The sequence below is a fragment of the Tribolium madens genome, unplaced genomic scaffold (genome assembly GCF_015345945.1).
Source record: "Tribolium madens isolate multiple individuals breed KSU strain unplaced genomic scaffold, Tmad_KSU_1.1 Scaffold_91;HRSCAF=231;Tcas5.2_LG7, whole genome shotgun sequence".
In the NCBI taxonomy this organism is placed as follows: Eukaryota; Metazoa; Arthropoda; class Insecta; order Coleoptera; family Tenebrionidae; genus Tribolium; species Tribolium madens.
In genome coordinates, this window is record NW_025401063.1 from 19291146 (window position 1) to 19308906 (window position 17761).

The 17761-nt window shown below is 32.6% G+C and overlaps 2 protein-coding genes across 3 annotated transcripts in view; both read right to left on the reverse strand.

Annotated features, from left to right (window-relative positions):
- Positions 1–6813: 6813 nt before the first annotated feature.
- LOC123010732 (S phase cyclin A-associated protein in the endoplasmic reticulum) overlaps positions 6814–17761 on the reverse strand; it is a 37715-nt gene continuing 26767 nt past the window's right edge. For both annotated transcript variants that reach the window (XM_044407824.1, XM_044407823.1), the window contains 4 exons: positions 16442–16633; positions 11588–11773; positions 7088–7258; positions 6814–7042 (listed from right to left, as the gene is read on the reverse strand). In XM_044407824.1, the coding sequence (XP_044263759.1) occupies positions 6965–7042; positions 7088–7258; positions 11588–11773; positions 16442–16633 (627 nt within the window). In that variant the 3' untranslated portion in view covers positions 6814–6964. The remainder of the gene's footprint in view (positions 7043–7087; positions 7259–11587; positions 11774–16441; positions 16634–17761) is intronic.
- Positions 13973–15220, reverse strand: LOC123010734 (putative nuclease HARBI1). Its single transcript, XM_044407825.1, has one exon. It carries the CDS (start codon positions 15119–15121, stop codon positions 14051–14053), a length of 1071 nt encoding a protein of 356 aa, XP_044263760.1. The 5' UTR covers positions 15122–15220; the 3' UTR covers positions 13973–14050.

Sequence of the window (17761 nt, forward strand, 5' to 3'; positions counted from 1 at the left end):
ATCAAACTAAAAACGCCGAACACCGATATTCGTTTATATCGAAAAATATTTATGTTATAAACGTCGATGTCAATTCAAAAAACAAAGTCTGGTATTTATATATTGGAATTTTGAATTGTGTTGAATTGGTAGGTGTATGGAAAAGCGAAGCAGCTGTGGTTTGAATTGAATGAACGACAGTGCTGCTGCCCTTAAAGCCGCCCCCTCTTCGTTATGCTCGCTATCCATTACACATATTGCCTGCCGCCCCCAGCCTAAACCAAACAGTAGCAGGACCGGATTCAACGTTTTCGCTAAGGGATAAGATGAAATCGCGTTTAAATGCGATAATAAAATCTACGTCTTTGTTCTACTTTCTACTTCTTCCTCTGGATATTTAAATAAGTCGTCTTATGTAAAGCCAATTTAATTCAGAAACTGCCGTTTTGGAAAAGGTTTTGAAACCAACTCACGTTTCAACACTTTCAAGTCTCAACACTGAGTTATCGTGTAGTAGGAATGTCAAATAGTATAAATATATATTGTACATACAGTGTTTAAAAAATTGTTAAAAAAATTCTCTGTCAAAAAATTTTGACATTTATTTTTTGACATTTAACATTTTTTTATATCTATTTAATGATACTGATGATCTTGTATAAGTTTTTTTACTATTATTTAGTAAAGGTACAAAAATTTTGCCAATAAAAGCCACAAATAACGTTAAACAAAATTACGATTTAGAATACAGCTTCCTTGTTTCCTCTTCTAATAGCCTGTAGCAAGAAACCTTGGAAAATGATTTTTCCAACAGAAATAAATAGAGTCAAAGTGCAAAATTTAAATTCTCATAACTTCGAAACTTTTATAGATAATTTTTTTTAACATTTTTGCCATGTTCCTGGTATCTTACCTTATATGGCATTTTTCTCTGGGGCGCGAGTTCTGGCGCACCTGTATAATATTCCGACATTTATCATAAAATTTGGTTTAAATATGGTACAGTGTCTCAATTGAAACACAACTTCGAAAAACACTCCGTTTTTAAAACGTCCGTATAACAACATACCAGGTGAACAGAAACAGAACAAGGATAAATTTTTCGAATTTTGATTTGTACTTTGCAATTTTTTTTTCAATGGCAACTAATAATAGTTATTTGTATTTCAAGAGAGAGAAAGACACGTTCCTCCAGTGTAATACATATAATTTTTTTAAGATCCAAAATTAAATCTAGCAGCATGTTTTTTGTTTCTATGGAAGAGTAAAATTTTTACCTCCCTGAGAATATAAATATTTTTTTTCTATTTCGGTGTCATAATGAACATTTTGTAACAATTACTTTCTATTGGGGTCGTAAAAAAAACTTTTTTTACAAAAGCTATGATCTAAGGATTACTATCTAGATTTTATGTCATTTTTATCAAAAAAAATCATGTAAGTTGCCATTTTAGAAAAAATTGCTTAACTCATTAAAAACAATTTTTTTTAATTAAAAACTTGTTTTTCAAAAATTTCGAATTTCAAAATTTTTCATAAATTAAATTGATCAGTTGAGGAACTTTTTTTTTTTCGAAAATAGCATTTTATTTATTTTTTTCCGATGAAAATGGAATAAAATCTAGATAGTTGTATGTACCTAATCCTTAGATTATAGCCTTTGTAAAAAAGATTTTTCCTTGTGTTAGCACAATTTCATTCCCAGAACAAGATCATGTTTATAAAAATATGTGCAATTTTTATTAATTATTATTTTCTGAAAGCAAATATTTTTTTTCCATCATACTGTATCTATTACAAAATTTCTTTAAATAAAAGAAAATTGAATACCTATTTTCTTATATCAATTTTTGTGATGTCTTTCTTATAACATTGTGTATTACATACTTTAAATAAAAATTTTCAATTGTTACAGTTATTGACTTTTTGTAACAAAATACATCATACTTATCATAATTTATTCAAAAATATAATCAATTCACAACAAACCTATGTAAAACTAGAAGAGATGCTCTTAGTATACTTATGAATAAGGGGATGACCAATTTCAAAAAATCACATCACATCAGACCACCAAACAAAAATACTTACCTGGTTACATAATTGTACATACCTACCCGGTATAATTTAATTTAAATGTAATAATATACGTTGTAAAATAATGAGATAAATACAAAACAATTTTTGTTAATTTCATGTCTCAAATGCAAATTATAATCTGAATGAGTTCCTTTTTTCTTTTTCTGCAAACAACAACAAATAACAATTTTTCTTGATATCCTAGTTTCGTCATTAAATCTAGCAGCATATTTTTACATTTTTTTGGGGGAGGTAAAATTTTTACATCCCTGGAAGAAGTAATTGGCCACTTTTCTTTTTGAAATTAGGGTGGAAAAGCTTACTTTCTATTAGGATTGAAGGAAAAAATATTTTCTGCTTTCAACTGAGTTTTTCAGGAGACTAATAAATGTCGTTTACTGCAAATTAAAATCTTAAAATCAAGACATTTTGGTCAGGTCAGGTCAGGTTAGGTCAGGCAAAATCAAGACATTTTGGTCTGTGTGTCCTAAAATCGAGACAAATCAAGACATGAACGTGAAACAAGATAAGACAATAAAAACTTATAAACCTGTCCTAGCTACGTCAAGTTAATTCATACTATTTCTAATTGTTTTTTTAGAACCATATTTTAAAATTAAAGAATCAAAGTAAAATAACAAAAAGTTACTTTCTGTGCCCCAAAAATTATTGTCACAGTTTGTAAAAATACTTTTGCTGTAGATAATTTGAATACGTTCAATTACCGAATTGTATTGTTAGCAAAAATAAAAATATCATAGTGTAGAAAAATATTTTGAGGCGAAGTATATTTTTATAGTAGATATAAGTATAAACCCCATTTTTTAGACTGATCAATAAAATGTCATCAAGTTTACTCGTTACCAAACGAATTTATACATCAATGACTGTTGATTATTTTTATTCCTGTCCTGGTACTAGTGGTGTTGAACGGTGGGGGTGTGGAAGGGTAGCTTCACCCTTTTACCGCGATGAGATATCGATTGCATGACGTAACACAGGTAAATGTAGATGTGGAAGTAACGTTAATGTGTCTCCAGGCATTGTCATTCGTTCTTTTTAATTGCCTTACAAAGGGGCGTTTACACCCCTTGTCCCCTTTGGGATATCCCGCAAGATTAAAAATATTCTTAATTTTGACATTTTAAAAAGGCTGCAGGTAGATTTTTGTAGTGTAAAATCGTCCCGGAAATGAAATTTTGCCCCCATTTCCATTCGTCCACCTTTGTAATGACAGTTCGATCCGTCTGCCTTCGAGTGAATGCTTCTGAGGAAGGAAATGATAAATGTGGGTATTTCAAACGACTATGCTTTTATTCCTCACTAGCTATTTCAGTTATTTACGGTTAGCGCCACTTGACTTTATGTCGCACATGCGTTTGAAGTGTAAAATCAACGGATACAAGCTCTCAACTTAATTGGAGGTTTTTTACAATCGGAGCGGCAGATTTTTCTGTTTCACACGATCGGCTTAAAAGCATACATCCGGACAAGAAATTGTTGAAAGGTATTAATATCATATAAATAGAAAGAATTTCATCGATAAAAGAGGTAAGCTGTTCCCAATAAAAAAATAAAGACAACATTCTTGCAATATACGGTTTTCCGTACTGTTACTGATTAACAACGCTAATCAATGAAGCACCACGGAAAAATATTTCTTCTACTCTCACATCTAAAACACGGATTATCGTACCAAGTAACCTTGACAAATACACTGATCACTTTTGACAGCATTTTGACATTTATTGACAATCCACGAACAGCTGGTGTTTTAATTAGTAAATCTTGAGTTTATTTATTTAAATTGATTTTAATGTGCTCGTTAACGGAAACCGAAGGGACTACAATACATACTATTTGATTTAGATATTTAAAATAACCCAAAACATGAGTGTTTGAATGGTATTTGAACGAGTTTTATTGAGCTCCAATTTTGGTTAAATCACTCAAACGTATATGAAAAATACTTTTATTTTCAATTTACTCATAAAAGGTAGTTGCAAATCTATCAGATATAATCAACTCAGATAGAAGCATCTGCAGGCAAAGTCAGTAGAATCTGGAAATTTTATCCAACAATATTCGTTCTTGCTCAAAACCAAAGAAAGGATCAACTTGGGTTTGCTTCCCCCTAGATAGGCCTGCTTGTGACCTTATTCATAGGAGCAAAAATTTCTTTTAAATGATTTGATGAACTGCAGAACTATCGTCACAATAAAGAATTATGCTAATCCTCCAACATACCAACACCAAAACACGTTGTATCACAAACTCCTATCACTGAAGCACAAAACTAAATTTGTGATGGTTAACTATTAGTCCTTAACAAACCTTTGAAATTTACCAAAAGGTAATAAAACAATCTTGTGATCCAGTATAAGTCAAATATCTACGAAATATTTTGGAGGGTTTTCCGATTTTTAGTTAATCAACTAAACCACTGCACCACTAACAATTTTCTTGAGGCAACTGCGTTTCAGTTGGGAACAATAATATGTGAGGCACATTACCCTTGTACAAGGTGCAAGGTATGTTTCATAAACATTTTGTTAATTAAAACTATGGGTGTAGCTAAAATGTTTGTTATTATCAATAACGATCTTTGATTTATTATTATTAATTTTGCGCAACATTCAAAAGTTTTATTTGTAAATTGATAACTGCCACAAACACCATGGACATGATTAACAGATTCTAGCAAGAAGATGCTTTTCTTCTTACAAATCTTTCATATCAGAGGTTCGATCAACGTTTTGAACAAAATTCTTGGACTTGGGTTTGGTGTTCCAACTTTTAATTTGATCGACACTTTTTTATCGGAGGTAATCGGAGTTATTCACTGATGTTTCATCCAAAAACAAGCTTCGGCTGTTGAATGTTCTGAATAAAGCACGCGATTGTACCTTAAAATTTTATTAAACCCCAAAACCATCGTACATAACCTTTGCAATGTGACAGAAAAAAACATCATTGCCACCTTTAAAAAATAAAATCCAAAATCATGGCTACGAGAGTCAACACAACTTTGGTAAAACCGCTAAAAACCCTGTTTATCAGATGCCACTATCAACTGAAATAGATAGTATTTTCGATTAATTGTCTAATAATCGTCCAATGTCAAAGTTGACAGATGCCTGACAGCGATTAGTGAGACCATGGTCATTTGTTACCGTGGATATCATCCATTCAAAATCCCTACTTTTTGGTTTCAGCGTTGTGCAGTCCACAGTTTAAATTAAAATATCTTTGAAACGGTCCATTTTAGGGGTATTAAAGATTATGCGTTTTTTAATCGAAATTGATTACTCTATCGATTTGGGCAATAAAAAATTGGTGTTACGAGAGCAAAAAAATGGAAAAACACAGAAAATGTGACCTGCAACTGCTGGAACCGGAAATTGAGTGGATGTATCCGGTTTTCGTGATTACCAGTTTAAAGGGTATGTTGTCACATGGAAATGTTCCAAATTTTATAATATTTGGTCAAATAGTTCCAAAGTTATTACAAAAAAATCAAATTTCCATACCCACATTCCGAGGGCTGTAAAATTCTTATCAGTAGAGATAGGACACGAGTTATTATTTAAATTAACATCATTTTACAGGTCATTTTTGAGGTTCAAATATTGCTTCATATTTATGAATAACCCTGTATGTTTCCATGATGCTAAGTGACCTTTTATACACACCTTAACAAAGACTTTTATACGTATTAGTCACGTTGCTAATAGGAACTGTCATATTAGTCACGGGCTTAAGTTAGCTTTCTGTAATACGAATGTGCATATAAACTTTTCCAAGATTGGCGTCAAAAAATTAAATAAATTCTTTATCTGAGAATGTGCTGCTTGCATATTTTCAAGATCTTACGAAAAGGATGAAACCGTCTTCTTTGTGGACAGTCTACTCAATGTTGCGGATGACGCTTAACCTAAGAAACAATGTTGACATGAGAAAATATCCCAAATTGTGTGTGTTGCTGAAGGGTAAATCTGATGGTTGTAAACCTAAAAAGTCGAAAAGAGCAAATTAAAGAATTTTTATCGTCTGCTCCTGATAAGGAATACCTATTTACAAAGGTAAACCATAATACCAAATTAAATTAAAATTAAGTACAATTTTTTTTTATTTAAGTATTTTTTTGTGGTGATCGTAGAAAAAGTATAGTATGTAACACGTGTTTAAACTTCTCTAGACATTCGTTTTATTAAACACTCGCTCCGCTGCGCTTCGCTCGTGCCTAATAAAACTCTAAAGTGGCGTTTATAACACTAGTTACATAATATACTATTAATTACGGATCATGTGTGTTGTCACGCCACTGTCTGAAGTTCTGCATGTTGTCAATACTACAAAAAGGAAAAAAAAGTACAACGCTTTCGAAAGGCTACAAAAATTCTGCTGCACTAGTTTCACCATAAACGGTGTTTCGAGCCCAGCACGCCTATGGATAACAGCGAAGGACAGCAGGAGGTTTAGATTAACACAAGCACTTAGCACTAAGAGCATGGGGACGCGACCTCCCCCCACAACACGACACTTCTCAAGGGGAAGATGCAGAAGACGATAAGCATCTCGAGGGAGGTGCCTATTGATTATTGCAATATCAAGAAAATGCATTTTTTAATTTCTCTCACTACTTTATTATAGGAAAGCTACATATAATTATATTTCGCCTAAAATATTGTGTTAATAACCACGATCACAAAATAATCTCAAAAAATTACATCACATCAAAATTAAACAAAGTGAGAGTTTTTAAGTGACATATTATATTAAATCAGTACACTGTTAGACAGGATAGAATAATAACGGTCTCAAAGACCTGATTAGTTTACTTCTAGTGACTAATGGAATTGACAGTAGGTACACTTAAAAATATAAATTGCACGTCAAAATTTAATTAAACGCGATTTTTATTTAGAAGTTTAACCAATCGATGTTGTTGTCCTGTTGCTGACTTCCGAAAGTCTTCCAAAATCTGAAACTACAAGTTTACAAATATCAAAACAAAAACTTTACTCACATCGTAGGAAAGTTCTTGTCTCAGAATTGCTGCGGTGTGCTCATTTCTAACGCAGCAAGCCAGCAAAGTTGGATAAAGCACGTTCGAAAGCGTTTCCACTGAGAAATAGGGAAAAGGCAACGAACAGAGCTGTTGGAGAACTGAAGGAGGCTGGCCACTCACTAACAACATCTGAAATAAACATTTCAGGCGTTTATCCAACAAAAAGTCCAAAAATAAAGCTTATTAATGTAATTGAAAAAGGGCCAGGAAGACAATACATTTCAAGAAGCAAAGCCAATATTGACACGAAGACTTCTTCAAGGCAATTTAAATCAGAATGGAAGTATTCGTAACTTTATAATTACCAAACACTCAATTAGTGTGCAAGAAATTCAAATTTGAAGTGGGAACAGAACTGGAAACGGGGCAAAGGAACTGAAAGTAAAGTAAATTTAAATGGAGATGCACTGACAAATTAAAGGATTATGAGATAATCTAAAATGTACTTTATTAAAACTTTAGTTGAATGAACAAATCTGAAAGGTCCCAATAGATCCTTGAGGGCAGTTAGTATTTTTTGTACCGCCTAAAATGTGATTATTCTGCGAAAATTTATGTAAGATTGGTATTTTTTCTTTTGAGAAAAATTAGTAATTAACTATTTTAGATATTATACAGGGTGATAGAATATTTAATTTAAGACAAAAATGAACATGTATTAAAAAACGTTATGAAAGCGAGCTACATCCCCTCCTGAAAAAGATGCGTTTTTAATGGGGTTTTTCCACTATTGCAGAATAGATAAAATTACGAAAATCGGTACAGCTGATAACCTTTAAACACCTGAACGAATTCAAAGATCAGTTGTCGAAATTTTTAATCACAAGCGTCTTAAACGGTAAAACAAATTTGATTTTTAATTTTTATTCTCATCTTTATGGTCTGTAGAGACAAATTTTACACAAAAACGATAAGTTGTATCGAAAAAATGCATGAGACCTCTTTTTTGTAAAAAAACTATGGAATTTAGAATTGTGTAGCTGAAAGTGGCAAGAACCAACAGCCAAAATAGTTAGGGTACTTTTTTTATCACCTGGCTAAATTTGTAACAACAAAAAACGGAACACCCTGTATATCTTAATATTAATTCAATCACACGAGAAAATTATAGCGTTATTGTTACTTCGTCAAAATTTGTTTGTAAATTGCCCTGTGCCATTTTTGCTTTGGTTGTTTTAGTTGTTTCGCGTCGCCTGTTAATTTCCATATAAATTAAAAAATTAATTTAACATTCCTGTCGAAGCTATCGGCTTTAAAACGTTCATAATATCGTAAAATATAATGCATAACAACAAAATGTGAGGATCGCGTGCCGTAATTTAATCCAAGGTAGACACGAGAAAGAAGACCCCACACCCCACCATAAGACATCATTGTCCACTGCTGGTGTTCGGTAGGAGTTATTTCGATTAGTGGGTCTTGAGCAACGCGACATTGAGGGGTGTGGTATTGTTCCAACCGCCTCAGAAACGGTCGACGTGATAACGAAACCTAAGAAAGAACAAGAGAAACAACATCAATCTGGCTGGTGGTGTTTTTCGCGGCAGCTTCGATGGCGCCCGCGCTATCTTAATGACGGCGGCCGGCGAGACCAAACGGCCGCAGGAATGCAGAGATGCTTTCTGGCCCACAGAAAAAAAACTAAGACGGGAAGTTAAAGAAATATGAGATGAAAATTATGAAATAATGCAGGGATATTTGTCACAGTTTTGAAATAATAAATAATAAGAGAGTTTTTGTAAATCGTTTAGTTTAACGTTAACCTTAACGACAACGTCATTTAATTGTCGTGTGTACGTCTTTCAAGGGTAAAAGGCGTATTTCGTCAATTCAAAGACGTTTACGTAAACGTCTTATTTTTTGATTTCTTAGCAAGGGCCATTTGTCGTAAAACGTAAACTTTTTTACGGTTTGCAAAAACTCTCTTGATATAACAATAATATAACAATCCAAAAAAAAAAAGACAAAATTGCCAAAATACTCTAGTTTTGTGTGGTATGAATACAGTTTTAGAAGCGTTTTCGTCTATAAAATTATTTTTTCAAAATTTTAGTACTTTTAAAAACTGATTCACGTTTTAAAATGTGGAACTTTTTGTAATTAGTAATTAGTCAAAAGTAAAAATATACATACTAATTTGAAATATTCTTTTAATCCAGCTTTTTAGAAAATATGTTATGAGTTCTAAAAAGTGAAAAGTACTTTGTACGAACTGTGTACGAACACTATAAAGAGTATTTCAGAAAAAAACATTACAAGTTACTTACTTTACCTTGTGTGTTTTAAATGTTTAAAATTTATTTTTTATCTTAAATAAATAAATACATATACCTATTACTACACTTACCTTCAGAACAAAATTCTATAACAATAAAAGAAAACTCTGTTTCGTAGATCTTTAAATGCGGTAATCTAATTTTTTGTGTTCATCAACTATGACTTAGTTTAAATCGGAATTTTGATTTTTACCTGTATCTGGCTCAACTTACTTATTTTTAAGAATATTATTAATAGAAACGTACAAACGTTTTAAATAAATAGTAATTATAATTCTAGTAGTAGTTAGCTTGTACGAGTAGTTTACAATAATAGGTACACTTTAATACATCCGAATATGTGAATAAAGTTGTTTGCCTAGAAATTAATAAAAATAGACAATTTTTCGTCACCCTCACCGGCATAGGAAACACGTGTCCATTCCGTGTGACCGGATGTGGCATTAAATGGCTCGCGGAAAAGCTAACAGGTAAGTCTCTGGCACGCAAACGGTTATCGTCAGTGATGATATCGGAGTATTACATAGGTGAATGAGTTATTTACAGGTAAGTGTGTATTTATTTCCATGCTAATCACAGTTACAATAGTAAAAGTCGTGACTAGTCATATTATGACGGAACAAAACCCACATATCAAAATCAAAAGAAAAAATAATATTTTTTTGACACGATTTGAGAATATCAAGAGTTAAAATCAATAAAATAAAATTAGTAGGAAGGTATATACAGTGTTTAAGGTCTTGGAGTTGAAAGTTGATCTGGTATAATAGAAGAATGAGGAAATAAAATAAAACTAGCAACAAATACGAAAAATTGTATCCACGACAATAAAAAAAACACTTCATAGTTTTGACACTGTTATCATTTGCTTTGATGTTGCCTTAGTTTTTATCAAAATTCGAAGATCTTTTATTTAATCACTTCCAACGATAACGTTTCAACAAGTTTGATTGTTTTTCTTTTTTTTTTGTCAAATTTATAGACATAGATCGTAAATTTTAAAATAATAAATTGCTAGTCGTGATTATGATTTGCTGTGAAACACAAGTTAATGATACTAATGGCCAGGCACCGAACTAGAACTAAATTTTTGAGGAAGTCTAAGTAGAATATTATGAATATAACAGACATTTAAACAAAATTATAGTTTTAAAAGTGATCTAAAAAAAAAAAATTGCATTTTGGTGGTTAATATTTATTTTGCTCTGAGGTACAGATATGTTATAATAAAACCGGATAACAATAGACACCATGTTTTAAAAACCAGCAAAAAAACTTAATGTTAGTGAAAAGTGGTTCAGAAAATACTACTTCTGTAAAAAAAACTATGTTAAAGTAGTATAAACAGTAATAAATTTTATTCCTCTATGTTAAAATTGAATTTTATCTACTCTTTTCTTCATGTTAAAATGAAATTTTAGCGTCTAGATGATAAAAAATACATCATCCATTGTTGTATATCTGCGGTTGTTAGTTGCTAACGATCTTTGACATTAGATTTCATTGTTGAATTTTACATTGGCATTTATAAATATCGACCAAATTGACTACAAAATTAGTGAGGATTGAATAAAATTTTATATTGTAGACGACGATAAAATTTTCATTATCTTTTCGAGCATATTAGCTCGAATTAGTAATTGCTCTCAAAGATAAAATTCAATTTTATCGTCTTGTATAATAAATAACAATTTTTTAGAATATCCTATTTTGAAGCAGGTGGACCAAAGGGTGGGCCAGCACAATTTTTGGTGGCCCATGGCCCACCCAGGCCCCCCTGTAGTTACGTGCCTGCTAATGGCCATTGTTGCAACCGAAACACCAATTCTCAAACAAATAATATAAAGTGAATTATTTCCTTTCATAATGTAAATTTTTATTTATATATGGCGTATTAGGTTTCTTCTACTGTGCATATCGTTTTCTTTAAATTTCAACCTCAAGACCGAACACACTGTGTATAAAATCATAAAATCACACATTTATGACGTCAATATCCTTGACTTAGATAGTTCCTCCTTGCTTCCTTCCATTACCGACTTACCCCACTTCCTCCACAAACCTCCCTTTCGTCTTTCCTCTTATTACACGCAATGAAAAAAGTGTTCACACTTTCTAATAAACCTCGATTGAGGTCAGGATTGATTTATAGATTTTTAACGCCTTTATCAAAACCACTGACCTGATTCTCATTATTTTCCACAGCAAAGTATCCAGTGACGGCTATCACTTCGTGAAGTAGCTCTTGATGAATCTCACTGTTGCCATCCTTGCTTCTTGGAGACGTTGTCGGAAGTGCACAACACCAAATTAAGTGACTTGCAATATGACGAAACTGCAATGAAATACCCTCGGCTCCAAGTACTTCCTGAAAAAAAAAAAACACGCATAGAAAAATCAATCCATCATTTTAGATCAGTAAAATTGAATTGTGGTTATTGTGTGTCTTAGTTTAACCCAACAGTCGGTTTGTTAGTTACGGGACCGTCTCTGGAGATTCGGCAGTGCTTTGCGGGGCACACGCTCGTTCCCATGAGAGTTAATCAAGAGCGGTGGGATTGCCAATGAACACATATCAATCTCACGCGAGTATGTTAGGTCATCTGTGCAAACTATGCGAACTAGGGTGCACGATGTAAATACACTTCGTTAAAAATTAAGGAAAATTTTATCATACAAAAAATTAAACAATTACCATATTGAGGGTTTAGAAACCATAAACAAATTTTACAACACTTCAAAATCAAACACAAATTGTTTAATTGTTAATTGTATATTCTGTATAATTTATAAATACAGGGTGTTTCACATAATTTTACGAGACCTGCGCCTGTAAGATGCAATCAATAATACCTATTCCGATACGAACTCGATTACAAATTTTCAAAAATTGGATAATCTTTTCTAGTTTGTTCACCCTTTCAAAAATTACAACATTTTTAGTTAGTTAGTGATTAAGATAGATAAACTAGAATCATATTCATGTCGTCTCTTGATCGAACTAACAAATGATAATTGTTTCTGAAAAACTGCAGTCTATGACCATTAAAATGATTAGTCTGACAACTACTGTCATGGGTTTCCAAAATTTAAATAATTAAATGTGTATTTTTGGTATCTAGTGTTTTGCGAATTTTATATATTTGGGTGCGTACATTGGGCGCAAGCCTCGTAAAGTTATGTAAAACACCCTGTATAAGAAATCTGATTTTTTCGAAAAAAACAAATTTAGCTATTTTTAAAAATAACACAATTGTTTTGCTGTGTCAAAAGATATGCCCGGTTGCACAAAACTCCCATCAATCGATCATTAGATAATGGTTCATCAAAATTTGATGGTTTGTTAACTTTGATTGCGTTGCACAAAACAATTTGCACATGGTATAATGATTCATCATATGATGATCGTTTAATTACACATCCGATATGACAACAACGCCGTATTTCTTTAATTTGACATTTTGACAATTTTTGTGTCATTGTCTTTGTGTCTTGTGTTCTGGTGGTAGTGTCTTGTGTTCTGGTTCTAAGTTCGAAACAGGATGTCGTCGAAACGGGTAAATTATACCCACAATGAAAAGAATATATTCCTTTCGGTGGTAGCGAAGTAAGTTTTTATCAAATTTGTTCTAGAGAAACCAACACCAAGAATACACCAAGAGACTTCAACATTTTACTATTCCAATTAATTTTATTCACTTTGTACTCGTTACCCCAGTTTTTTCCCATTTTCCACTAAAATAAGCTCAATATTTTCGACATTTCAACTCCTTAATCCTTGTCTCATCCTTTAGATATAAAGAAGTTATTGAAGATAAATGCACCAAGGCGTGGGCGGTGCAGAAAAAGGCAGTTGCGTGGGAAGCAATTGTAGAAGAATTTAATTGCTTGGCTGAATCAGGTACTAGGTCGGTCAAGCAATTAAAAATCTTTTACGAAAAACACATGCTACATTTGACAAATATATATTTAAGCAAGAACAATATGAAGCCAGAGTAAAGGAGGGCGAAGCGAGGAAGGCCGCTGCTCACGACAAGGTAATTACATGACACAAATTTACATTACACCACAGTCTTTTTTTTGTAACAAATTATATTTATAAAAATTATAAAAAAAATAATAATAATTAAAAGAAAGAAATAATGAAGACTGGCGGAGGCAGTTCCACCTTGGAAATGACCTCCGAACAAGAAATACTCCTGGCCACAATACGGGAACAAGTGGAGCCCTTAGATAATGCTTATGACAGTGCGGCTGAATATTTCAGTAATATACACGCTTAAATATTAATAAAACAAAAATAATTTGTGATTTTTTTGTCTTAATAGATGATATCGAAATATTTGAGAAGCCGCAAACTCCAATTCCCGAACTTGCWCTCTCTGGACGTTCCACTGACCTTGCCCGCTATGAACCTTCCTCCAACTTTCCCTGCTCTGCAAACCCAGAACCTTGTCCTAAACCTGTTCCTACCCTGCCAAGACGTAAAATTTTGAAACCCCGAAAAAAACAAAAATTAAATTATAAAGATCTATATTATCAGGAAAAAATTAAAACCGAAAAAAAGAAACAAATTTTATTAAATTATGAAATACAGAAAGTTAAATTAGAAATTAAAAAAATGCAAAAATAAATATGTGTTTTTTTATCTGGCGAAAATAGTTTCGACCAGAGAATTCCTTACTGCAAAGTTAACATTATTTATGTTATGTTCTTGATAAATAACATTTTCCTCCTCATCATGTTCTATAATCTCATCAAAATATTCTTCTATATCATCATCTTGCTGTTTGCAGATGTTGTGTAGAACTCCACAGGCAACAATTACTTCAACTATAGTATTAATTTTTAATCGAAGCCCATATTTCAATGATGGAAAACGACGTTTCAAAACTCCAAAAAATCTTTCTATGCAGTTCCTAGTAGAGATATGAGCTCGATTATAAGCCTCTTGGCTTGCGTTAGCTGGATTACGAAATGGAGTGAGGAGGTATTGTTGGCAAGGATATCCACCGTCACCAAATAGATACCCATTACCATATCTCCCCATTCGAAAGTCGACAGGAAGAGGCGAATTATTAAAAATCGTACTGTCGTGTACCGATCCCGGCCATCGAGAAACGATGTGTAATAATTTCAAATTGGCGTCGCAAACGGCCTGGACGTTAATACTAAAGTACCCTTTTCGATTTCGGTACAGTTCTGCATTTGCACCACCAGGCGATTGGATGCCAACATGGGTACAATCCACAGTACCCACAACACGAGGAAAACCAGCAATTTGAAAAAAATTTCTTTTGGTTGCTACCAACTCCTCAACGGTCCTCGGCATMTTAATATRTTCTTGAGAGAGTCGAGCAATTTCGCGTGTGACTTTTTGGATAATTCTGCAGATGCTGGATTTGTGGACGTGCATCCAATCGCCGACGAGTTCCAAAAAGCCACCCGTTGCATAAAATCGGAGGGCAATTAAAAATTGGGTTTGTGCACTCAAGGATTTGTTCCGCTGCGTCTTAGGTGCGACTCTATCTCCAATTGTGTGTACTAGATAAGTAACAGTAGCTTTATTTAAGCGAAACCTTTTTTTAAAGTCATATTCATCCAACATCTCAAATGGATTTTCACGGTCCCGGATGAAACGAATTCTCCGTACAGGCCTTTCAGGTTCTTCGTAATCACTCTCGCTTGATGAAGATGAGGATGTGTCCCACAACATTTTTCAAATAATAAAGTCAGTTCAATGTTTTCTACAACTTTTTAATCCTTATTACTGTTTCATCCTTTAGATATTTAATAACAACTCACTAAAAACGCCTTCAAACGTCAAGAAAAAATTTGACATATGATTTAATCACCGATTAATCGCCCGCGGTTCAGTCATTAAGCTGATGATTCGTTAATGAATAGTTAACAGTGACATTTTTGTTTGTGCAACGGAAAACAGTGGTGATGGACCATTAACGGACCATTATCGTTGATAATCATCAAATTTTTGATGAAACGTTAATCAACCGTTAACGGTGTTTTGATTTCAACAAAATTTTTGATGAATGTTTAAAGCTTTGTTAACTATCCGTTATCTTTTGTGCAACCGGGCACTAGTTTAACTTACATTATTTCAGACTTTTCTTTGCATCAAGTGAGAAATGGAGACATGAGGAAAAAGGCAACGCTGCTATAAAGACTTGTACTTTTGTACTTTTACTTGTACTACTACGCTTTCTTAAAATGTTTACTGTTTTCAAAATGTGTCGACAGGTATTTCTGCTATATATTTTAAGTGATAACATTAAAACACAAATATGTATGTAAAAATTGCATTTCGTGTCATTTTTTACACCTTTTATTGTTTTTGTTAAAAGACCGAACGTAATAGAAAAAAAATGTATGTAGGTACGCCATAGCACTAAAAATTGCATAAAAATCGGTGAATAAAACTAAAATAATTTTCAAAAAATAGTTTTTCACAAGCCTGTGTTATTATTTATAAGTGCATTAGGAGAATGTTTCGTCCGAAATTGAGTTTTTAGGTGAATATTTAAGTCGTACTTAGTATAAATTAGAAATTATCCCGGTTTCAGTTTTGCTGAAATCAAAGTTTTGCCGTTTGCGGGTCTGAAAGTAACCTCGTTTAGCCTAAAACCAAAGTTGTAACCTCGTTATCGAAACACAACGAAGAGTTGAACAATTTTAATAATAATCTCTTCTAAAACCGAGCACGTTATGAAAATTACATCACTGTTGACACAACAAAAGAAACAAGACGGGTTTAATTAGAGAATACACGGCCAAATAAACACGGAAGCATCAGTGCTTTCCCGTCTCTTGTCTCGACCCCAGAGACCTCCCACGAAATTAACTTCAAACCGGGTACAAAGCTAATTTTCAATTGGAAGCAAACTGATTCAATTAAAACACGCGCGGCTGCGGCGTATCATCTATTGCAAACATGGTTAGAGACCGATCTGCAAACAGAAAGACGACAGGGCAAATTTTGTGTTAACGAATTGATTACGTTTTCCGAGTAGGTACTGACCTGAAATTTAATTAAGTCTAATTCGGCAATTCTGCGAAGAAGTCGAAAAGTAGCGGTGGCCAAATGGAGACAAGGATCCGGTATCATCGGAGGAGACTGCCCTTCGACACGTGGGGAGGAGTCCGGAGGCAGTAACGTGCCATACAGCATGGAAACGGCCCCCAATAACTCAGTACCGTGCAAAGTACTCACCTGAAATTAAAAAAATAGTACCTCTACATCATTTTTTCAAGAAAAAAATAGTTTAAACAAAAACCCGCTACCGCTTATAAATTGTATTTTCTCATAGTTTTTCACAAATATAAAAAAGTACAAGTACAAGTAAAAGTAGTCATAGAAAAAATATATAGGGTGTCCCAGCGAGTTGAAAAAGTCAATTAGTGACATTTAAATGGTAAAATTTAAAAAATTTATAGGACATTAATTGCTACTAATCTAGTGCATCACCTACAATTATTTTCAACCATACAGCATATTCAAAAAATAAGTTACTATAGAAACTTTTGTTTTTTTAAATGAAACACCTATGATTCTTTGCATTTTTGGATGTAGCCTTTTAAAACACTGTTTTTACGCTAAACTTTTATTAGCCGATTTCGCCTAGTTTTAGAAATAAGACGTTTGTGACAAAAACATGCAGTTTTTAAAAATATATTACACAAAAACAACAGCTTCAACAACAGTACAGAATTTATAACTGTAGAAATGTTTTAGTGTTTAGCATTTGTAAAGATTATTAATAAATTGAGAAGTTTATTAAAAGTTAAATAACTTAAAAAAATTAAAAGGAACTCCGTATTTTTTATTTTTGCATCTAATAGATTGATAAATTGTCTATCTAAAAAAATAATCTTTTAATGTCTAGAATTGACAAATTAAAAGATATTTAACATTGAATATTAATTATAGCAACAATGCCTATCAATATCTGAGCAGTGTTGATACTATGGCAACCATAGTAATTACACCACGGATCACTTATTATCCGTTGATTTATCCAGAGATTGTAAAAGTCGTTATAAATATTGAAATTCAAATTATTTTATTGTAAAAGTAAAAAACTATGGATTTAGTTTAACATAAATGTGATTATGAAGTAATATTTCTTCCCATCTCTTGTGCAACTGTGCACTTTTTGGCTACTGAAACAATAGTAATTATTTTTCTTAATGTTTAACTTTATTATCTTTTTAGTTATTGGTTATAAACACCTAAAAGTAAATAATTTTAGAAAGACAATTTAATAATATTTTAAATGCAAAAACAATAATTAGGGTGTTCCATTTAAATTTATTTATTGAACATTTAACAAACGCCTTC